The following is a 24,048-nucleotide window of genomic DNA, read 5'->3' as shown; positions in this document are numbered from 1 at the left end:
GGTTTACTTAAAAAATAGTGAAAAGTAGTTCCTTTATGTGATGCTTTAAATGTTTATAGAGTACCTACTATGTTCCTGATATTGTACTGTATTATATTCTATTTTTGCAAAGGATCACTTAAAGTCTGGTATAGTGGAAAGTATTGTTAGGTTTTGGAGTCAAACAGACCTACCTTCAGATACCTGGCCTTCCACGTATTAGCTCTAAGACATTGGACACATCATCATTTAAACACTGCGACTTATCTGTAGATTGGGAAGGATAATACCTACGCTGTAGTGTTGTTCAGATTAAATTGAATAATGGAATAAAGTACCTGCCTCAATATCTAGCACAGTATAGAAACTCAATAAATATTAGTTCCTTTCTTTCCTTCTCTTGTGCCAAAACTCTTAAAACAAGTGGTCTTAATAGATAATATTAACTATTAAAGTTATTATTACTTTATATAATTTAATTGTCTAGCAGTAAATAACTATTTAGCAAAACAGAAATTGTACTTAACATTAATTATTAATAGAGTAATTCTGAATTGAACTGTAATAATTTTTGTTATAGAGCAGAATTTTGGATAAGGTAAGTTTATCAGAGACTTCATCAAGAAGACTTTAAATACCAAAAAACAAAAAACCTTCATTGTGAAGTTTATCTCACAGATCATAAGACACCAGTCTCTGTATCTCACATTTTTTATGTGCCGAGCATCTTATTTTGGACAACTTTTTCTTATGGATATTTTCCCCCATATCTGTCTGCCTCTCTATTTCTGTCTTTAAGTGTCTCTTAAAATAAAAATATAATGGACGCACCATTATTTTTTCCCATCTTTAAAATTATTTCGAAAGTTAAACTCATCAAAGGAAAATATAAGCTTATCTATTTAACATCTTTTATTATGGTTAATACTCTTTACAGTGTGATTAAGAGCAGGAACTAGAGTCACACTGCTTATATTCAAATCTTAGTTCCATCACTTATTAGCTGTGTGACTTTGGGCAAGTTACTTAACTTTTCTGTGCCTCAGATTCCTCAGCTGTAAAATAAGGATAATAATGGAACTTACCTTAGTAGATCGTTTTAAGGATTAATTTGATTAAATTACATAAAGTACTTAGGAGAGTTTCTGTTAAAAATAAACATCAAGGGCTGGCCTGGTGGCGTAGTGGTTAAGTTCGTATGCTCCGCTTCAGCGGCCCGGGGTTTGCAGGTTCGGATCCTGGGCAAGGACCTACGCAATGCTTATCAAGCCATGCTGTGGGGGCATCCCATATAAAGTAGAGGAAGATGGGCATGGATGTTAGCCCAGGGCCAGTCTTCCTCAGCAAAAAAGAGGAGGATTGGCAACAGATGTTAGCTCAGGGCTGATCTTCCTCAAAAAAAAAATAATAATAATAAACCTCAGTAAACGCCATCTCATTTGATTCATTAAAAACTCTTAACCAAATTGTCTATAAATGTGGCAAAGAAATTCAGTGTATTTGCCTAGTTTACTGCTAGAGTTCTTTTTCTATACCCTCTGTACATTATGAATAAATATAAACATGTTTTACATCTTTATTGTGAAGGAAAATGTTAAATATGCTGTGCGCTTGAGGAACTATGGAAGCCGTACAGCCAATGGAGATGGAGGAATGACCACAGTTCAGTGCCCTGATGGTGTGACGTTTACATTCAGCACGTGCAGCTTGAGTAGTAACGGCACAAACCAAACCAGAGGACAGATTCCACAGATACTCTACTATAGGTAGGTGTGTGCATAGAGATAAGGGAACTGTTTTAAAGTGGTAGAATATACACAATTTACTATCAAGATAAAAAACACGAAGTGAGTAGTTGTAATTAAATTATACATTGTATCTTCCTTGCACATACTTGTGCTAATTCATATAAAAAGCTCTCATTTTAATACATAAATTCAGTGTTTACTGTAAGGGGGAATGCTTTAAAATGTTTTTTATCATTATTTATTCAGTATCTGAGATTTTTATCTACTGGGCATATGTGCTATTGTAAATTTTATAGGCTGTGGTCTGCAGTTTCAAATTTAAATGGAATTTATTCATTTCTTTTTTAAAAATACCAAACATTAATGATCAAATCAACTCTACCCAAGTACTAGTGTTGCCTTAATTTTATTATCCAGTCTGCAGAATATTGAGTCCGTGAATCTAGTCCTTGGGGCCCTAGAATATATAATGATGTATTTCTTATAATATCTTTAACAGAAACTGTTCCTTATGTAAACAGAGGAAAACAAAGAATGATTAACAATTTGGGGTTTAAAAAAAAAACCTTTAAATATACATTTCTCACTACGTCTGAATTTTTCTTTTAGCAACTTAGCTGGAGTCATAAGTAGTAGTGAGTACCATTCACCACATGTGTCCTCAACCTGACTTAGCATCAAATCACTGAAGTTGCTTATCACTTTCAGAGGCTTGCTGCTTCCTCTGTTTCCTTCATAAATGATCTGGAGACACAGTTAGTACAAAACAGTTTCCCTAGATGTCGATTTTCTACTTCCTTTCTCTGTGTGTAGTAGAATAGAAATAGTAGGTGTTAAATAGCTGCATAGTGGCGTGTTCCTGCTGAGATACAAAAGCTTTCTAGTTCCTTTACCCCAATCATGAAAAACTTTTCTGTTACGTAGCACTACAATAAACAGTACATTATTTCTTTCTCTAACCGTAGATTAAAAACCATATTATGGGCAAAAGAAGAGTTAGATATTTCGAAAAACTGGAGAGCCCTTTAGAAGGATCAGCTATCCAGACTTTATATCTTATACAAAATACAGTGTTTTAGGTATTTTGTTGTTTTCCATCAAGGTTTAAATACCCTTGGCTTTAAATTTAAAATTAATTAAATTTAAAAAAATTTAAATCACTTAACACTAAATAGCGTTCTACTCTGATGGCTCCCCAGTTTCTGTCTCTAGCTTTCGTCTCCTCTGAGCCCTAGACGGAATATCCAAGACCCTCTTTGATGTCTTCATTTGAGTGATAACAATGGAGATGATGATGGTAATTAATATGTACTGAGCACTTAACTGTATGCCACACAGCGCTCGGAGTGCTTTTCCTGTGTCATCTCAGCTAGTGCTCACAGTAACTCCATGAGGTGGGCACTTTCCCTCCTTTACAGAGGAGGGAACAGAGACCCTGAGTGGTTAAACAACTTGCCTAAAGTCACACTTCTGGTAAATTATGGTTCTGGAGTTTGCAAGCAGGAAATTGGACTCCAGATGACCTACTCTTAACCAGTCTGCCACACACACATCCTCCAAGGATGCTCTAGGGAGTTGGCTAACAGACATCTTAGACTAACATGCCCAAAGTACTCCTCTCCACCCACAGTTACAGCCAGACACCTTGGAGTCCTTCTTGACTTCCTTCTTGCCCTCACACTTTACCTCAGCAAGTCCTGGCAGCTGTACTTTTAAAATGTCCTAAATCTGACCTTTTCTACCACTCCCATAATTAACAGCCTAGTTCAAACATCACTGCCCCTACCTGGGTCCCTGTTATAGCCTCTAATCCAGTCTCTCCCTCCTTTTGCTGTTGCCCTCCTATAGTCAGTTGTCCTCAGCACAGCCAGAGTGATCTTAAAGAATTGTAAATCATATCACGTTCTGCCCTTGCTCGAAATTCTCTCATAGCTTCCCATTCCCAGTCCAGTGTAAAATGTAAAGTTGTTACTGTGGTGTCCGAACTTCACATGACCTGACTCCTGTTTACCTTTCCCACCTGTCGCCCTTCACTCTTTCTCCTTTCATTCCAGTCACACTTGCCTGCATTTTATTCCTGAACTCACCAAACTCTTGTTCCTATCTGAACCTTTATCTTATTGTTCCTTTTGCCTGAATACTTTTCCCCCAGGTCCTTTTTTTTTTTTTAATATAATTCAGGCCTTTGTTTAAATATCTTTCCTAAGATAGACTTTCCTTGATATTATTTAAAATACCTTTAGCTCTTATCTTGCTTTATTTTTCTTCAAAGCCCTACCACTTTTTGAAATTATATGGTTACATATTTACTTTTTTGTGTGTATGTGTGAGGAAGATTAGCCCTGAGCTAACATCCATTGCCAGTCGTCGTCTTTTTGCTGAGGAAGATTGGCCCTGGGCTAACATCCATGCCAATCTTCCTCTACTTTATATGGGACACCGCCACAGCATGGCTTGACAAGCAGTGCATCGGTCCATGCCCGGGATCCAAACCCACGAACCCCAGGCCTCCGAAGCGGAGCGCGCAAACTTAACTGCTACGCTACCAGGCCAGCCCCCTATATATTTACTTTTTTTAACTTTAACTTTTGAAACTTTAAATGAGGAACTCTGATCTAGATGTGATTCCTAGACTTAGATCATATTTTACCTACCATGTTAAATAATCTCATGTGTTACCTATGTTTCAGGAGTGAATTTGATGGAGATTTACAATCCCAACTTCTGAGTAAAGCCAATGAAGAAGATAAAAACTGTAGCAGAGCTCTCTCTGTGGTAAGCACTGTTGTTCGAGCTGCAAAAGACCTCTTGCACAGAGCTCTTGCTGTGGATGGTAAGACTTTTCTTTTACTTTCTTTATAGTCATATTTAGCTTCTTTCTTCCCTAACTTATACACAGAATTATTGAAGAGGAACCATCTTGTAGAATCCAGGTGTTTTATTCATTTAGATCTATACATACACATACTTTTCATTTTGGATCAGCCAAACCATTAATACTCTAATGCAGAATTTTTTAGAATGTTCAAAAGCAATTACCTGATATTGTTATCTTAGTTAACCCAGTAAGAGAACAGCTCTTGATTAAACTGAGTCTTTGCTTTATCCTTCTTTTAGCAGTCACAGAGCATTTTGTTTTCTCCTTTAAACCTGTTTTTCTTCCTATATGTGCAATTTCCAGCAATGGTATCACCGTTCACCCAAAGGTCTGGATAACCCTGAATAATCTCCCCAAGTTCACTTATCTAAATTGAGTTCTATGAGTTCCACCACTCAGTGGTATTTTCCTCTCTCTGTTCTTCCATTGTTCAGGCTGCCATGGTGCAAGAACATGTCCTCTTTTTCATGGATGGATCCTAATAATCTTACTGCCACTTTTCCCTCCTTCCCCGTCTAGTTATCTAGTTATCCTCCACACTGGCAGCAGTTATACAATCATGTGCCGTATAATCATTTCGGTCAGTGATGGACTGCGTACACAACAGTAGTCCCATAACATTAGTACAATATAGCCTAGGTCTGTAGTAGGCTATACTATCTAGGTTTATGTAAGTACACTCTATGATGTTTGCACAATGATGAAATTGCCTAATGACATATTTTACAGAACATATCCCCATTGTTAAGTGACATGTGACTGTATTTACAAAAATATTCACTGTTGCTCACCTCTCCCTCCTTACTGTTATTTATAATATTTGTTCTTAAGCCTAGCTGCCCATCGGAATTACCTGGAAGGCTTGCTAAAAAGAATATTTGGCCCATCTGAACCAGGGATTTAGGCTGGGCTAAGAAACTATATTTTAAATAAGTGCCCAGCCTGTTCTGATGCAACAGCAGATCTATAGACAAGTATTTGGGCATAATTGGCCTATAAGGTAAAGGTCTTCACAGTCTAGACTCAGCTTATCTTTCCCACGCCATGTTCATGGATAAATGATGATGTCCATCAGCAAAGTGCTTTCTTTGGAAAAATAGAAGGCAGTATAGCTTAATAACAGCAAACATTTTTGGAGTGCTTAATGTGTTCAGGCATTATTCTATGCATTATACATGTATTTTAACTCATTTGATCTTCACAACATCCCATGAGGGAAATACTGTTGTTATCGTCTTTTACAGATGAGTAACCTGAAGCACACACAGATTAAGTAGTTTGCCTAATTCGCACATATAGCCACGTGTGACACCAAGAGTAGTAGTTTAAAATTGTGTCTGTTGCTCTAGGTTCTAATCCTGGCTCTATCATTTTACAGGTGTATGATTTTGGGTTAGGTACTTAAACACTATGTGCCTTGGTTTCCCCTTCTAAAAAGTGGATAATGAAAGTACCTTATTGTGAGGGTTAATTGAAGTAACACATGTAAAGAAAGCCCTTAGAATAGTGCCAGGTCCTTTATAAGCGCTCAGGCAACGTCAGCTATAATTTTACTCAAGAGAATTATAGATTTCATATAGCATATAGATTACCGTGAAATTGCCTTCTAACTATAGTTTTAATGCCTTTTTTAGCTGATGACATTCCAGAACTGCTTAGCTCTTCCAGTCTGTTTTCCATGCTGCTTCCCCTCATTATAGCCTACATAGGACCAGTAGCTGCTGCTATTCCCAAGGTGTGTAATTTAACTCTACAACTTTGAATCTTTTTTTAAATATCATTTTTTTTAGAGTTTGTATCTTTCCTTTAAAGTTACTTTAATCTTTGAGGCACCTGGGTTGTAGGTAACAAGCAGAGATGTACATGTTAAATAGTAGAAGTTATTAGTTAAACCTCTCTGTTCTTAGTATTGTTTACTGGATTACTATGCTTACTTATTGGCTTTACATTTGAAGAATTAGGGAATAAGAACTATATTTTAGAAATATGATATATAAAGAACGATTAAGTTAACTGAGATTTTTTTAATTTATGAAGTTGATGCCATATCTTTTCTGTTTTGAATAATAATAGCAATGTAAAAGGATAGAAGTGTTTTAAAATAGTGAAATATTCAAGACATGGAAGAAATCATAAACTATTTATTCTTTGGTGTAATTAAATATTGAATAAAACCTAATTTACTGCAGATCACAAAAGGCAAAAGTGTTCAAAAATATAGACTAGGTTATTTTAATATAACATCTAGGATATCTAAGGTAAATCTTTTTTTCCCATAGAACAGATTTCTCTTTGAATGAAAGCTAAGCTAGGAAAATCTCTAGATGGAAATTCTTAATAATAAGGATAACCAACAATTATAGTAATTAATTATTTTAAAACAACTTTCACCTTTGTTATCTCATTTAATCTTTTTTTTAATACTAGGTGGCTGTAGAAGTCTTTGGCCTTGTCCAACAGCTGCTTCCCTCAGTTGCCATTTTGAATCAAAAGTATGCACCCCCTGCATTCAATCCTAATCAGTCAACAGACAGCGCCACAGGAAACCAGCCTGAACAAGGCCTCTCTGCTTGCACAACCTCTAATCACTATGCTGTCATAGAGAGTGAGCACCCCTATAAACCTGCATGTGTGATGCACTACAAGGTAGGCGCCGACTCCTAGGGAGAATTTAAATTTAAAACTTGGTTGGATGTTCTATAATGATATCTTAAAGGATACTTTGCCTCTGTTCAGAAGTATAATTTCTTTTATAGTGTTTAAATATAGAGAATCAGTAGATGGTTAGGCACTGTCAAAAAGATTTAAGACATAATTTTTAGATACAAAGATACAAAAAGATTTAAGACATAATTTTTACCATTAAAGAGTATAGTTTTGTAGGATTTATGAGAGTTGTTCTCATGTCATTTTATAAGTACAGTGCAGTATATAATGCTAAACTGCATATTAGACATTGTAATAGTAGTGGATATAGCATTAAGATTTAAAAATCGTATTTTTTGAACTGATATAATTTGTATCACAGCTTGTGCTCTGAAAATTTATATACCCAATGTAAGATTTAAAGTACTCTACAATGTAAAGGAAAGAAAACCATATAAAACATGTATAAATATAATGTTATTATAGAATATTCAAAATCCTTATTCCTTGCTTTTTAAATTGTATCATGTAAATTAAGGAGGAGAAGGAGGATTCGTCCACTTCGTGAATTTACTTATAAGTTTATGTGCTTGTAAAATATTCAACTTTTTGTTGTAGAATATGGTAAACGTATAAAAGGACAAACTAGTACAGTCACCCCATTTATCCATCATTCCAGATTCAGCACTTATCAACTCTTCGTCAAACCTGTTTCATTTATTCCCGACACACTTTGTCCCTTTCTGTTATTTTGAAGCACATTCATGGATATTTGATTATGTATCTCTAAAATATAAGGACCTGTAAAAAATAACCATGTTATTATCACACCAAAAATACTGATAAGTCTGTCATGTCATCAAATATGCACATTTTAAATTATTTGAATTAGAATCCAAATAAGATCCATACGTTGTGATTGGTTATATCTGTCTTTTAAGTCTCTTTTAATCTATAGGTACCCCTCCATCTCCTTTATTTTTTTCCTTGAATTTTACTTGTTAAAGAAACTGGATCCTATGTCTTTGTTGGATAGGAGCCTCTTCAGCTTGCCTCCTGAGCCCTTTAGACACACTCCTTGTAGTCTTTCATAGCATGCTTGCTCTCTGGTATGGTAAGATGTTCCAGGTTCCTCTTATATATTTCCTGTCTCAGATCTGAAACCAGCCCTTTTTTCAAAGTGCCCTCGTTCCTTTCAATAATGATAGGTGTTTAAAATGATACACTAGGGATGCTCATTTCTCCTGGGTTAGTCATTGTTTCTAGATATTTATAGTGCACAGAACTAGTTCATACACTCGCATATAAACAGGCCTGTATTTATACAGATGGGCACATTTATTTTTATATATGTGTATATATATTTATATATGTGTATGTGTATATATTTATAGACACATTTATGTGTCTATGTATTGTTTTAAAGATAAAATACTTTATGAGTTTGTATTGATACTAATTCAAAGTAAGGACCACAGGATGTTACACCTGAATGTCCTTTCTCATACCTCTAGAACCCCTGTTCTTGATGACACTGGGAATGTTAGAATTAGAAAATCACTTAATTATTCATTTCCTGTGTGTTTGTCTTTTGGGTATATCTCAACTAGGATGTATAGAGAAATGACTGTTTTAAATTAAGTGGGAATAATCGGTCTCTGTGCGATTATGCCACTAATTGGGTTATATTTGTCATCACTTGTTTTATTTTGTTCTAGATTTTTAGGAATTGCTTTATAAATCTTGTTTTGTTTTATAATGATTTAAATAATTACATAGTCCCAAGTCAAATCTATAAAAATTTAGACTTGTATCAAGTGTATGTTTATATTTATTCCCATGATGTGTGAAGTTCTGAAGCTTTTTTGCTAATGAAAACAAGCATTTATAACAGATAAAATGAATGGTAGAGAACCTAAAAGTGACTAAAACCAAATAAAACAAATGATGCCAAAACCTTACAATTTAATGATTTATTCATTTTCTATTAGTATCTTTATATTTTACCTATCATGTTGTATTTTCACTTACCCACTTATATTCCTTAAATGCATACTGACTGAAATGGAAAATTTATTATATAAATAAACTATTCCACAAAGAAATCAGATAGCTGAATGTTTGTGGAAATTAAGCAGCTTTGTAATATTTTTTCTGGTGATATCAGTGTGTACCTAAAACATTATTAATGCAATATCAATCAGTTAGGTAGAAAGCAGTAGATATTGCAAGTAGGGAGTAGGGACAATTGATAATGGAGGTTAATACCTTGATTTCTGATCATATTTAAACTACTCTATTAATTCCTTAAAATGTATCTTACAGTGTATTGAAAGCATCATCTTTACAGTATGATGTCCTGTTTCTAAAATACACAAAAAGCAAAAGTCTAATTCTTCTTAACAATGCAAGTGTCTTGCCTGTTGACCTCAGGTGACATTTCCAGAATGTGTACGGTGGATGACAATCGAGTTTGACCCTCAGTGTGGTACTGCGCAGTCAGAAGATGTCCTCCGTTTGTTGATTCCTGTCAGAACTGTTCAGAATTCAGGATATGGACCAAAATTGACATCTGTTCACGAAAATCTTAATTCCTGGATAGAATTAAAGAAATTTTCAGGATCCTCTGGGTGGCCTACTATGGTTTTGGTGTTGCCAGGTAAGTCATTTTTTTCTCTTCTGTTTTATATGGTAAAATACATGCGTTTATGAAGGATACATCATTGAAAACATCTGTTTTATATGGTAAAATATATGCGTTTAGTAAGGATACATCACTGAAAATGTTTATTTAATTTTTAGAAGAATTTCTTTAGGACCAATTACATCACTGAAAATGTTTATTTAATTTTTAGAAGAATTTCTTTAGGACCAATTGTATATCTGGATTGCAGCTGAGGAGTAAAGAAGAGTCTTTACGCAAGGGGCATAGCGTGACTGAGTTTTAGAAGAGAGAATATTTTGAGGATCTCGTGAAAAAAGATTAGCTTGACCAAAGCGGAGAGTTAATATTGAGGAGTGGCTGTCTGTATAGTTGGGACCAAACTATAGCAAAAGTAGATTAGATCTTTATTTTCCCAAACAGTGCTAAATTTTGAGAACTTACTAAGGACTCCTTCCTTTCAAGAGACTTGGTGAACCACCTAACCTACTGAGATGTGTTAAAACTATTGTTTTCACTCTTTCAGGCGCGAGGGGGTGTGTTCACTCTTTCAGGCTGGGGGGGGTGGCGGTGTGTATGTATGTGTGTGTGTTTGTGTGTGTGTGTGTGTGTATGTGTATGAGAGAGAGCGAGAGCGTGCGCACATGCGAATACACTTTTGTTATTGCTGTTACTGGTGTTCTCCTTTAAAAAAAAAGTTTGTAAGTAAATTTTTAAAACTATATGTAGTCTGATGATTTTTTAACCAGTTAACCATAACTACTCTTGTGATGCCTCAAACTAGGAACCAGTTTGAATTCAGAAACTTCTTTCTTCTAGTCTGACCTGCCTTGTTTATTTGTTAGTGAAGAGATCAGACAAAGCCAAATGCCAGGGTAGAGGATTGCTCACTCCGAAAAGAAAAGGCCAAGCTGGGTCACCTCGGTAATTGACAGATAATTGAAAAATGATTGTTCATGTAACTTAAAGATAGGACATTTAATTAATGAGAATTTGATCAAAATAAAAAATAATAACAATTCACTTGGGATGGTTCTATTTTTTCTAGTGTTTTTAGCATAGTTTTGTTCAAGTAGATACAGGAACCCCAAAACAAGACTAGGTTTTTAGTATCTGATTAGTATTGCTACCTATCTTGAGATGGATGAAAAATGGGGAAATTTTAATAAAGTTGTTTTGGATTTTGAACTCAATGTTAGCTTTTTTTCTTAGGAAATGAGGCCCTTTTTTCATTGGAGACTGCATCGGATTATGTGAAAGATGACAAAGCCTCTTTCTATGGTTTCAAATGTTTTGCAATTGGATATGAGTTTAGCCCTGGACCTGATGAGGTAAGAGTGAACTGTCTTCTCATTCTGTTAAGGAAGACTGTGTTTCAAAGGGCTGCTATTGACTTAAATTGTACTTGCTGCCTATATTCAAGAAGTCTGAAATCTATTTTAAGCTAGGGTGTATAATTTAAAATATTTTGTAGTTTAATTTTGTGCAGTGATCTGTTTTTGCTACTTTTAATACATAAAGAGAATGGAGTCTTTGCAACATGACCCAGCCTTTAAAAACTTAGTAAAATTGTGGGGCCAGCCCCATGGTATAGTGGTTAAGTTTGGCGTGTTCCACTTCAGGGGCCCAGGTTCGCAGGTTCGGATCCCAGGCGTGGACCTACACCACTTGTCAACCATGCTGTGGTGGTAACCCATATACAAAGTAGAGGAAGATTAGCACAGATGTAAGCTCAGGGCTAATCTTCCTCAAGCAAAAAAAGAGGAAGATTGGCAACAGATGTTAGCTCAGGGCTAATCTTCCTCAGCACAGGAAAAAAACTTAGTAAAATGGTGCCTGTTCCAAACCTGCTCAGGTGGCCATACCTTCCTGAGTAAATAATAGAACCTGATTTCACAATGGGACTAACTTAGTCTCTCTTCTTAATGTTTCAAATCATATAATAAAACAAAATCAAGGTGAAAAAATGATCATGTTCCTTCAAAGTAATAAATGAAAAATTCTTTGGACAATGAACCTGTAGGCCCAAAGCTTATAACCAGCATGACACATAATATTTAATCTCTTCCACTCTTTAATGTATATTTATTTATTCTTTTCCCTCCAAAGCCCCAGTAGATAGTTGTATATCATAGCTGCACATCCTTCTAGTTGCTGTATGTGGGACGCGGCCTCAGCATGGCCGGAGAAGCGGTGCGTCGGTGCGCGCCCGGGATCCAAACCCAGGCCGCCAGCAGCGGAGCGCGCGCACTTAACCGCTAAGCCACGGGGCCGGCCCAAATCTCTTCCACTCTTAATTTAACTTAATTTAAAGTTAGCTAACACATACTTCCTTCTAGTTTCAAAAGTTATGCTTGAATGTAAGCCATATTTTGTTGATAATCCACATTATCTTCCAAACATTTTATCTTTCAAACATTTTTAAAGCAGCTGATTTTTTTTTTTTTTTTTTGCAATTCTCCAGGGAGTCATTCAGTTGGAAAAAGAATTAGCCAATCTTGGTGGGGTTTGTGCAGCAGCTTTGATGAAAAAGGATCTAGCACTTCCTATTGGTAAGTCTGGTCAGTTACTAGGTGTGTGTGATTTTTTAAAAAATTTTGAGAATAGAATAGGTTTATTATAGAACGTCCTGAAAATAGATTAGCAAAATGAATTCAGTAGTCACATACACTCGTGAGCCATAACTATCTAATATGCTGGTGGTTTGAGTTTTTTAAATAGAAACTGAAGAGTATTCTCTAGTCTTCTATTCACACAGACATATGCATGTGAACACGCACCTTATGCACATACATGCCATGTGCCAGGTACTGGGTTAAGCACTGGGATATATAGTATTAAACCAGAAGTTTGAGATATTTCTTAAATATCCTAGTGGACGTATCAAGTAAACAATTGGATACTCATTGTCTAGAGCTCAGGGAACAAGTCAATAGAAATGTCATTTGAACATAGTTGATATTTAGACATGGGACCATATGAAAGATGAGCTAGGAAGGGAATGCAAATGAGAAAGAGAATATAGCCCAGGATCAAAGCTGGAACTTGCCAAAATTTCAAAGATGGACCCAACAGGAGGAAGAGGCTGCAAAAAAGACTATGAAGTAGCACCCAATGAAGTAGGAGTAAAACCAGGAGAGTGGATGTTCGTGGGATTTTTTAATGTGGCTGAGAAGTCAATTAAAATTTATCATTCAATTGAAAAACTTCTTGGTGCTTTACGCACTCAATAAGAAATATATCAGTAAAATGAGAGAAATATAAGGCCTTTTAGAGGAGTGAGAGAATGGAAAGTCAGGAAGGGGAGTCAGGTTGACTATAAATAGCTCTTTAGAAGAGTTTTCAGGTGAAGCACAACAGAAATGAAGCAATGGCAGAAATAGTCTCTTTATATGATACAAATTTGTATGGTATGTAAGTTGATTTATAGTCAAGATGATAAATATGAAAATAAAGTTTAAAATACTAATTTTATGATGTTTATGCATCATAATGTGAAATTTTATTTTCACATTATTTGGGAATAAAAGACGTTATTATTGTATTTCCCCAGTTCTCATCCCCAAAAGTCCATTTATATCTCCTCCCACTGAGACTACCCTTCCCACTTTATCCTTTCTTTTCTCCCTTCTCTTTCTCTACTCTTTTCTTCCTTCTGTATTCCCTTTCCTCTTCCTGCTCCCTTTCATCCTTCTCAGTTCCCTGCTCCCACTTAATGTTGATACATATATGAGGAAATAAGACATCTTGTATTCTGTTCATATGAAGAAAATTGGTACAACCTCTTTGGAGGAAATTTGTCAATATGTGTTTAAATTTTACATGCATATACCTTTTGATGTAGCAGTTTTTTATACATAATTGCACAAATGCTCAAAAAATATGTTGTAAGATAGATTAATTTGGCAGTGCTTATGATTCTAAAACCTAGAAGCAACCAAAATCCTTATCAATTGAGAACTGGTTAAATAAGTAATGGTACATCCATGCAATGAGATGTATTAGCTGTTAATACAAAACAAAAAAAAAAACAACAAAAAAGTAGACCTCTACTCCTGACCAAGAAAGAGATCCAAATTATATTAACTGAGAAAAGCAAGTTGCAGAAGAGAGTCCCATTTTTGCAAACATTATCTTATGTATGTATAAATATATGTGTATATGTGCATGTGTGTCAACATACACACATGCACATATACACTTATTATTTGCACACAAAGTTTCTAGAACGATACATAAGAAACTCTTGATGGTATTTATCTTTGGGAGGGTGGCAGTGGCTGAATTTTTCATTCTACACTTGTGTATAATTTGAATATTTCCCTTTGAACATGTATTACTTTAGTGGTAATATTTTATAAATTAATTCAACTATCAAAGAAGAGTCAATAAATAAATTGTTTTGTATTAAGCAATAAAGGAGAAAATGGCTAGAGGATACAGTCACTACCTCATGTTTTCCTGTAAGTTATTGTTGTTTACTAAAGGTATAGCTCTTCTACAAGATAACCAAAATAAAAAGGCTCAGATTCTGAATAATCAGTTTCTCATTTTTTTTGTAAAAAAAGTAAATACACTAAATTCAAACGTACACATTTATATACATAAATATAGTTTATATTTTTTGCAAATCACTCAATGAATGATTTTTTAGTAAAGTCTTGAGAATTATAGCTTGTATTCACACTGAAAATTACATCTTAAAGTGTAAACCACTGAGATTTATTCAGAATGATAACAGTTCTTTTCATTCTGGAATATGAGAATTGTGAAAAAGGTGTAATGAATGCAAAAGATTTAGAAAGTTAAACTAAGTATTGATAGATTTTAGTAAAACTTTTCATTTACACAACAGGTAATGAATTAGAGGAAGATCTTGAAATTCTTGAAGAGGCTGCATTACAGGTATTGTCCCAAACATTGTAAAGATAAACTTTGTACATTAATTTAAAAGCAGTATTTTCACTCAGATCAGCCTTATTTTTCTTGAACATCCGACTCATTCATTAAGTACTTCATTCTATTCACTGGCAGTTATAAAGATAAATAACTCATAATTTCTCCCCTTGATGAGAGAGACCCATGTGAGTCCTTGCTGTGACTGTGTGGTGGGTGTTAACTCTGGAGTGAGACATAAATCCTGTGGGAGAAAGAAGAGCTACCAAGTGCCGAGGGTGCAGGGGAAGGCTTTGCAGAGCTGTGGATGTTTAGGTTGGGTCTTGAAAGGAGTTTTATTTACCAGTTAAAAAAAGGGGGAAAAAGGTGTTAGTAGTAGTAATTTAAGTAATATCTATAGAGCACTTTATAGTTTACCATATCTTTAATATTATCTCTCTATTTTTGCAATTACACTTTGAAGTCAGTATTATCTCTTGTATCTTACTATTACAATAACTGAAGTTCAGAGAAGTTATGTGACCTGTGTAAGTATACAGCTAATTGAGAGACAGAGGGTAGTATCCTGGTCTTCTAATACTCACACCTAGTGGTTTACATTTTATTTATTTCCTGAGATGAATTGATCACAGCAGTAATAATAAAAACAAACATTTATTTGATCTTAACTTTTATCAAGTACTGTTCCAAACACTTTGCATATTTTTGACTCATTTAGTCCTCACAGTAACCCTATGAATTAGAGATTTTGTCTCCATTTACGGGTAGGGAAACTGAGGCATGGAGAACTTAAGTAACTTGCCCAGAATCGCACAGCTAGTAAGCAGCTGGGCTAGAATTTGACCTCTGACAGTTTGGTGACAAAATTCATGTTCGCAATCACTGTGCTCTAATCATAGGGAGCCCTGGTGTCCTTAATAATGTTAAGAAACTTCTGGGTTTTAAAAACCCACCATCTTTTGTTTTTGTTAAAAAGGAGTTAAATATTTGTACCTTAAGATACAGAAATAAAAATTAATTCAACAAACATTTAATAAACACAGTATATGTCAGACATTTTAGTTAGGGAGAACCATCAAGGAGCTCATGTATTATTCATCATTACAGGTATTATTATGGTTTACAAAATATTGTTTAGGCCAGATATAATGAGATCTTTATTGTGCTGCTGTTCAAGAAAAAAAAATGTCCCAAATTGCCCACCTTTTTGGCATATAAGGTACTTGTGGTGGTGGTCTCACATGTATTAAACACCTACTACTTATTAGGCAATGTAGTGTGCATTTTATGTGTTCTTTAATTTAAATTTTATAATAACCACAGGAGAGAGGTATTATTTGATCACCAGTTTATACATTTTACAGATTCAGGAATGGTCTATAACTTGTTAGCTCAAGAGCACACAGCAATAACTTGTCCAAAGCCAGGATTTGAATTCAGGTCTGTTTGATTTTAAAGATGATGATTTTTGAAATTGCATAGCTTGTAGAATGCATAAGTTATTGTTGTATAAATTTGATAGTGCTGGAAGTATAATCCTTTTCTATGAAAAATATTTTGTTTTGAAATTTATTCTATAGTCATTAAAAAATTTCTAGAGTTTTAGCATTTAAAGCAGGTCTTTCCAAAATATAAAGCTTCCTTGTCAGATAAGTGAGAACTAAAATTTCAGTTTTATATGCCTCTTTTTCTTAATGTTAATAAGGCTTAGACAGGCTAATGTAGTTTATGTGCAGCCACAATCAGGCTTCCATCCACTTTTTGCCCAAATCAAGACCTTGATACCCACCCACCCAAGAGAGCAGACAACCTACCCATGATAGCTGCTGATCCTGCAGACACAAAAAGAGGGAGACCTCCACAGCTGCCTACGGAGGGGAGCCCTGGCCCTGACAAATGGGGATGTCACATGTAGGGGGCTAGAGTTGGAGGAGATGCATCATTTCAGCTAGCATGCAGATCTCTGGTAAGTCACTTATTTTTGTGGGAGGAAAGAGACTGAAAGTATTATCCCGTATTTTTCCCTCCTGGAAGTTTTCTATTTTATAGGCTGAAGGAACACTGGGGCATGGGGAGAAAATGATTTCCCCAAAAAGACCTGTCTAAAATTGTGTGCAAGTTCAAGAAATTCATGTAATTAAAGTTTTATATTTTAAAATATTTGAATGTTCCCTTTTACCCAACAGGTGTGCAAAACCCATTCTGGTATTCTTGGAAAGGGTTTAGCTCTTTCTCATTCACCAACTATATTAGAGGCCCTTGAAGGAAACTTACCACTTCAAATCCAGAGCAATGAACAGTCCTTTCTGGATGATTTTATTGCTTGTGTTCCCGGATCAAGTGGTGGAAGGCTTGCAAGGTAATGTCTTTAAGTGCTGTAGTTACTTTCTTTCAGAGCTTCCCTCTGTCTTCATTTCTGAAGAGAAATGAAAGGGGAGTCATTAGGATGTTAAAATGCTGCCTAAAATAATCTGGTCTATGTGTTTTGATCTTGCTGAAGTATAAAATGGTAGTTAATTCAAAACATTTTTTAAATATACAATAGTTGTTGGTTGATTATTTTAAAGTTTCCTGGTTGAACTTTTTTTTTTTTTTTTGATAATTTTTATTTATGTATTTTTTTCTCCCAAAGCCCCAGTAGATAGTTGTGTGTCATAGCTGCACATCCTTCTAGTTGCTGTATGTGGGACGCGGCCTCAGCATGGCCGGAGAAGCCATGCGTCGGTGCGCACCCGGGATCCGAACCCGGGCCGCCAACAGCAGAGCGTGCGCACTTAACCGCTAAGCCACGGGCTGGCCCTGAACTTTTATTTTAAAAATACGTGGAGCACGTGGTAAAATTGAGAAGTCTGTATATTTGATAATAATATTTAATATCTAGACTAAACTCCTGTATTTATCACTATATTTTATTTTAATAATATGAATATTTTCAGATCTGCAGTTAATATAAATATAAATTTAAAATTTAAATCAAATCATGAGTTTCTAGAGTTCTCATTTATTTTTATTGCTATTTGCTTTTATTTTGAAGATGAAAAGAAAAAATAAGCCGACTTTTATGGATTTACTGGTAAATAATAGAAATCTAACTTCTTTCTGGTTTTAATTTAATTTTTTTTGTTTGTTTTTATTTTTTATTTTTTTGAGGAAGATTGGCCCTGCGCTAACATCTGTTGCCAATCTTCCTCTTTTTTCTTTTTTTTCCCCCCTCCCCAAAGCCCCAGTACATAGTTGTGTATCATAGTTATAGAGTTGTAGCTCTTCTATATGGGACGCCGCCTCAGCATGGCTTGATGAGCGGTGAGTAGGTCCGCGCCCAGGATCCAAACCTGGGAACCCCAGGCCACCGAAGCAGGATGTGCAAACTTAACTACCATGCCACCGGGCCGGCCCCTGGTTTTAATTTTAAAAATACAAAGATTGCTCTTTAGTCTTTAAAAACCAAAATGGTGATTGGAGAGTAGTAGAAAATCTTTTAAGTAAGCCTCACTGCTATCTTTGTGGACATTTTTTAGGTAATGCATGACAGAATTACTTATTACCTGTCTCACAGGACAACTTGAATGTAGACCATGAAAAGAATTCAGGAATGGGTATCACAAAGTGTAGAAAATTGGCAAAATTTACATGGAAAGTATGGTAATGAGGAACACAGTTGAGAAATTATGTAAAGAGAAGACGGACAGTACATCTTGAAGCTAGCTGCTCTCGAGCAAGCAGAATGCTATTTCTGTTCCTGCTGTTACAGAGAAGCTGCTCTCTCCCAGGTTTTTAGGCTGGCAGATTAAGGCAGATCTTCCTCAGTAAGAATGAGTGTACTAGGGACTTTAAATATACAGAACTCAAATTCATTTTCTTGGTTATTTTAAATCATCCATAGTTAAAATTTCAAGTTTCCTGATTTTAAAATTATTTCTATTTTATTTGTAAACAACAGAAATCTCATGTGTTTTGTCATATTTTTTAATGAATTTGTCATTAACAGTTTCCAAGGGAGACACTTGTGACTATCACTGAATCAAAAATGAAGTGAATATCATTTGTTGTATGAAAACAAAGAATATTGTTTTAGCATTTTGTTTGATACAAGTTTTATTCCTTAGGCTTAATTTCATGTTAATCATTGAAGATGTTGATGAATGTTTGGATTTTTGTTTGTTTTTTATCATTGTTAGGTGGCTTCAGCCAGATTCCTATGCTGATCCTCAGAAAACATCTCTGATACTGAATAAGGATGATATTCGTTGTGGTTGGCCTACTACCATAACTGTTCAAACAAAAGACCAGTATGGGGATGTGGTACATGTTCCCAATATGAAGGTAATTATATCAGAATTAAATTAGTAGAATCTATGCAGTGACTGTAATAACTGAAAAGATTTTAGAAGTGGCAAGTGCCTAGAGTCCATTTACAGTACCCTCTTTACATATATGTAATGGAGGAGACCAAAAAATTGTTTAAATGACTTGTGTATATTAATTAGTCCCCAATTTTCCAAGTTATATGTTTTGTTGTTTGTTTTTTACATTTTGCTCGGTGCTGTGGTGATTCAAAAGAGGGATAAGAAAGTGTCCATATAAAGACTGCTAAGCACATAGAGGGAAGGCCCTCAATACATAGTGATTGAATAAATCAACGAAAGAATACTTTTTAAAATTTTGTATGTTTTTTAAAAGACTCAAATACATTCTGCATTTGGTATTATTGAAACAACATAATATTGATACTTATTAAATAAATTAGAAATACATGAATTTAGATTGTAAAGGATTGAGGAATGGAAATAGTCATGTGCTATATTGATGAGTATAGAGTTCTTTGGATACCCCTTTCTTGAAACATTAATTAATAATGACATTTTCAAGCATATTGTAATGCATAAAATTAAGTCTTTTGTGATATCTGTTAATATAAATACCTCATTTAAAACTTATATTTGTGAAAAAAATTGATATTGAATAAAAATTTGTGTAGGCAATCCCTAACCGCTGTTTCCCTACCTCCCAAAGTTGTATTACAAAGTGATTTGATTGTTTGGAGGCTTAGAATTGATTAAGCCACAAAATCCTTTTTTACTCTCAGAGCAGCTAATTTTACCTCAACATTCCTTTTAGTAGAACTATTTCAACTACTTGGTGCTTTCTTTGGTTTATACTGTGAACAAGCACAATGCCAATGGAAACTCTTTCCTGACTCAGTAAAAAAAAGACAAAGACATGTAGTTCACATGTCTTAAGACCGGTAAATAAAACTGTATAGAAAAGTATTTGACCCTGATACTAAACAAAAATCAGTCTTTACCAGTGGCTTTCAAAATTTTGGCCATGACCCACAGTAAGGATTTGCATCAAGACCCAAACATACACATATAGGATGGAATAGTACATACTCTTAGTTACATACAATATATATAATATATATTTATACAATATGTTGTACTCTGATATTTTCTCTCCTATCTTAATTTTTTTAATGAAGATCATACTCTATCAAAGTGATTTCATGCCCACTATGAGTTACTCTATGGAATACCAAAAGCATCACAAATTACAAGAAAAAAAATTGAATAGAAAATAAAGTAATCCTGTTAGTGATACACAAAATAACTCCACCTGAGGATAGAATCTTGATCACAACATAATATGCGTTAATATGTTGAGGGGCTTGTGTGTTCACTGATGAATTTCTCACTTGAGTGTATGTAGTGAGTTGTTATATCCAGACTGAGCCCACAAGATTAAGTTCCTTATTGGTGTGACTCACGTTGTAATAACCCTTTTCCAGGTCAGCATAACATTTCATTTCTTTTAATATTCATACTGTTATGATTATGGTATTTCTTTAGTTGTATTTTTTTATGTTTCCTCGTTTTACCTTTTGTTGTCTCTTACACCATTTTGGTATCTGGATTTGTTTATATCTTACATTTCAAAATCAGACTTTATGCTTTATCTTTTGTTCTTCTCCTCTTTGGGTTATTTTTTTAACCACATGATCTATCTTTCTTTACTTCCTCACTTTCTCCTATATATTTTGCTTCTCCTACTCTGTTTTCCTTTACCCTCAACCTGAGTAACTTCTTACTCAGTAGGCTGAAAATCTGTATCAAATTTATATCTAATTTAGAAACAGTATCTAGGAAACTCCTGTAAATGCTATTTAGGAAAAGTGATTTGCATACTCATTGATGTTAAATTTATTAATATCACATTATTGTATTAGCTGAAATGAAAATTATTTTAATCTGTTTTATTTTCAGCCTGATAGATGGCACATGAAGTTTTAGGAGCATTTTAGCCTTAATCAAAAATTGTTGAACTATCTTTATGTAGTAATAGCCAATTATTTGAATCATAAAAGTTGGCTTGTAGCTAATGTTTGAGTGAGATCCAAAATGCTTTGTAAAGCAGCATTATTGGTTTTTTGGGGGGGGGGCTTATAAAATGATTATTCCAAGGAAATCTTGTTTATTGAAAAGAGAAAGTCACATAGGAAATAAAAGAATAAGAAAAAATTTTAAAAGAAGCACAATTTATAAAAGAAAGCAGAAATATCAGTGATTTTGTTCAGTGATTTATGTCTCAATATCTAGAGTATAAAACTTATTCAATGATTTACTTCATGGTTCATAGTACACAGGCAAATGTACTTCTAATGTTAATTTACCTGGTGTAAATACAGTTGTTTAAAGAAAAATTAAAATACTATGTATAAAAATAGTGGCTATAATTTAAAACCAAATGTCTTAAATTTTAGAAGCATCTACTTTTTTCTTTTTCTTTTTTTTATTACATTTAAAGTTTAAAGCTTTTCATTGTGGCGGTATATTTGAGCTGAAGAATTTTAACTATATGCCTTTAAACTTCTGTGTTTTAAGTATAAGATGGGTTTTTAATATTTCCAGGGCATTATGTCAGTCCAAATACTGATCTCTCCTAACCCCAACTAAAGATTGTGGTTATTTAATGGAGCGTATTTGCCAGCTACACTTAATTTTATGTAGACAGTGAGAGAGTCTCAAACTACTGACTCCCTAGAATGGCATGAATAAGAATAATAAACATTAACATTCCACATTTCTGGGATGTCCCTCAATTACTTAAGTAGTACTGTTATATGCTACCCTTCCTGTTTCTGTGAGGATCCTCTTTTTGAATTACCTGTTCTTGTCAACCACAAAAGTAGTGTCTGTAAGGAACAGAAGAAACTTTTAGTGAACCTTGGAATGATACCTGATAAAGAGCTAAAGTGGTATTTAAATCGTTTGTAACTTTGTGGTTGGCTAGGAATCAAGTATTTTTTGCCAATGCAAAAACAAACAACAATAAGATGTTTTGTTATAATTCCTGGAAAGTATTTCTGAGTATTGGTTGTAAGACAATTTGTACTTTTCACTGTTTTAGCATGCCTTAGCAAATCTGTTCTTTGCAGCTCTACAGTTAAGAAGATGAAAGATATCCCTTTTATGATTGAAGGAATTGAGTTGGAAAGTTAGATTGCTTAGATCAAATAGCTTACGTTAGTGATAGAGCTATCTAGTGGTACTCTTTCTGCACTAGAGTAAATAAACATCTTTAGGCTTTAGGTATAAGATTTGTTTTATTGTGTGTTAATTTTTAAGACTTCTATCAATGGGAGTACATTTTCTTCTGCGGAACAGTATAGCTAAAATTGAGATTAGTGCTTTAAAATATGTGCAGATGGTGGGAAAGTATTTACAATTGAATTACCTGATTAAATAATTTAATATTAGTTTCTGCAAGAATTCAATGTATATTCATTCTACTGTCTTTCCTCTACTTTATTAATGGTGGCATTTATTTTTATTTTATGTTTTGATATCTGTAATTATTTATTCCAAAAACAAGGCCTCTCTTTTACACTGCGTTCAAGATCTGTGTTGTGGGCCATCTTGAGGTCATTCTGGCACTGTCAAGTAAGCCATTCAAGGGAATGCCCAAAAGAGACGAATGATAACATAGAATTTATAGAATTAGGAGTCCATAATTATAAAATTTTTTTTAATGTGTCATGGACAATTATATAATGATAGTATTTGGTTTTTATAATATCATGGTTAGGTGGAAGTGAAAGCCGTTCCTGTTTCTCAGAAAAAAACATCTTTACAACAAGAGCAAGGAAAGAAATCTCAAAGGATTCCTGGCAGTCCTGCAGTAACAACTGCACCTTCTAATACTGACATGACTTTTGGCGGACTGGCATCACCAAAGCTGGATGTTTCCTATGAACCAATGATAGTGAAGGAGGCTCGATACATTGCCATAACAATGATGAAGGTAATTTATTTTACTTATCAGAAAAATTTTATTTTTCACCATTCGTTTATTTAACGAACATTTCAATGATTCAAATTCAGACACAAAATTACAGGTAGCTGTTGATAGATGTAAAACTTGCAACGTATTTTTTAAGATGATGTTATTTTCCTCCAAAGAGGATTTTCATTTGTTTTTGGCAGATGTCTAGAAGGATTACCAATTATAGATCAAGGTAATCCAGTCAGAGATTGAGATTATTGAGAAGTGGGTTTCAGTTTCTGCAAAAGTACTTGTCTGTTTTCAATTTACCATTACGCCTAGGACATAACCCTTCAAGGATTCAGAGTTTACCTAGGCCCCCTTTAATTTTGGGGTTCTCCCAAATGCCAGGCTCATCTCTTTGGGTTGCCTACTTCTTTAGGCTTTTTAGCAATCTGATACCTTTAGACAGCTTTAAAAAAATATTTTGTCCAGCTTTTTTACTTATCTTCAGAGGAAACGTAGTCTAAATTATCTAGATGATCATTTTTTGAAGCAGAAGTTACAAATTTTGCCATTATCAGAGAGCAGTGGTGAGCCATTGAAGGATTTCAGTTAAAGGAATGGCGTGCTCTGATTTGTGTTTTTTAAAGATCATGGTGGAATATGAAGAATGTAATTGGGCAGATGATCAAGAGTCATGGTTTGGGTTAAGTCTCTTTGGGAGACTATTGATTTAATCTGGTGAGACATGCTGATCCCTTGGACTAGTAAATTGTCGATTAGAATAGATTCAAGAGATAGTTGTGATCAGTAGGACTTGGTGGCTAATGGGGATGGGGTAAAGAGAAAGAAGTAGGATAAAAGATGAAGTTCACATCAAAGATGAAGCTTGAGTAGTAAGATTGATAAAGTTGGAGCAGAGGCAGGTTTTGGTTGAGGAAGACAGTAGATTCAGTTTCGAATGTGATGAGTTT

General features: G+C 34.5%; 1 protein-coding gene across 13 annotated transcripts in view; it reads left to right on the top strand.

The window, feature by feature from the left end:
* The window catches only part of MYCBP2 (MYC binding protein 2), a 256,327-nt gene that overhangs the window by 137,452 nt on the left and 94,827 nt on the right, over positions 1-24,048 (top strand). For all 13 annotated transcript variants that reach the window (XM_058548329.1, XM_058548334.1, XM_058548335.1 and 10 more), the window contains 11 exons: positions 1,567-1,745; positions 4,418-4,560; positions 6,240-6,340; positions 7,033-7,251; positions 9,685-9,910; positions 11,126-11,244; positions 12,378-12,465; positions 14,769-14,818; positions 16,996-17,168; positions 18,988-19,132; positions 22,895-23,110. In XM_058548329.1, coding sequence (XP_058404312.1) covers positions 1,567-1,745; positions 4,418-4,560; positions 6,240-6,340; positions 7,033-7,251; positions 9,685-9,910; positions 11,126-11,244; positions 12,378-12,465; positions 14,769-14,818; positions 16,996-17,168; positions 18,988-19,132; positions 22,895-23,110 — 1,659 coding nt within the window. The remainder of the gene's footprint in view (positions 1-1,566; positions 1,746-4,417; positions 4,561-6,239; positions 6,341-7,032; positions 7,252-9,684; positions 9,911-11,125; positions 11,245-12,377; positions 12,466-14,768; positions 14,819-16,995; positions 17,169-18,987; positions 19,133-22,894; positions 23,111-24,048) is intronic.

Source organism: Diceros bicornis, chromosome 9 (genome assembly GCF_020826845.1).
Source record: "Diceros bicornis minor isolate mBicDic1 chromosome 9, mDicBic1.mat.cur, whole genome shotgun sequence".
In the NCBI taxonomy this organism is placed as follows: domain Eukaryota; kingdom Metazoa; phylum Chordata; class Mammalia; order Perissodactyla; family Rhinocerotidae; genus Diceros; species Diceros bicornis.
This window is presented reverse-complemented; position numbering and strand designations above follow the sequence as displayed.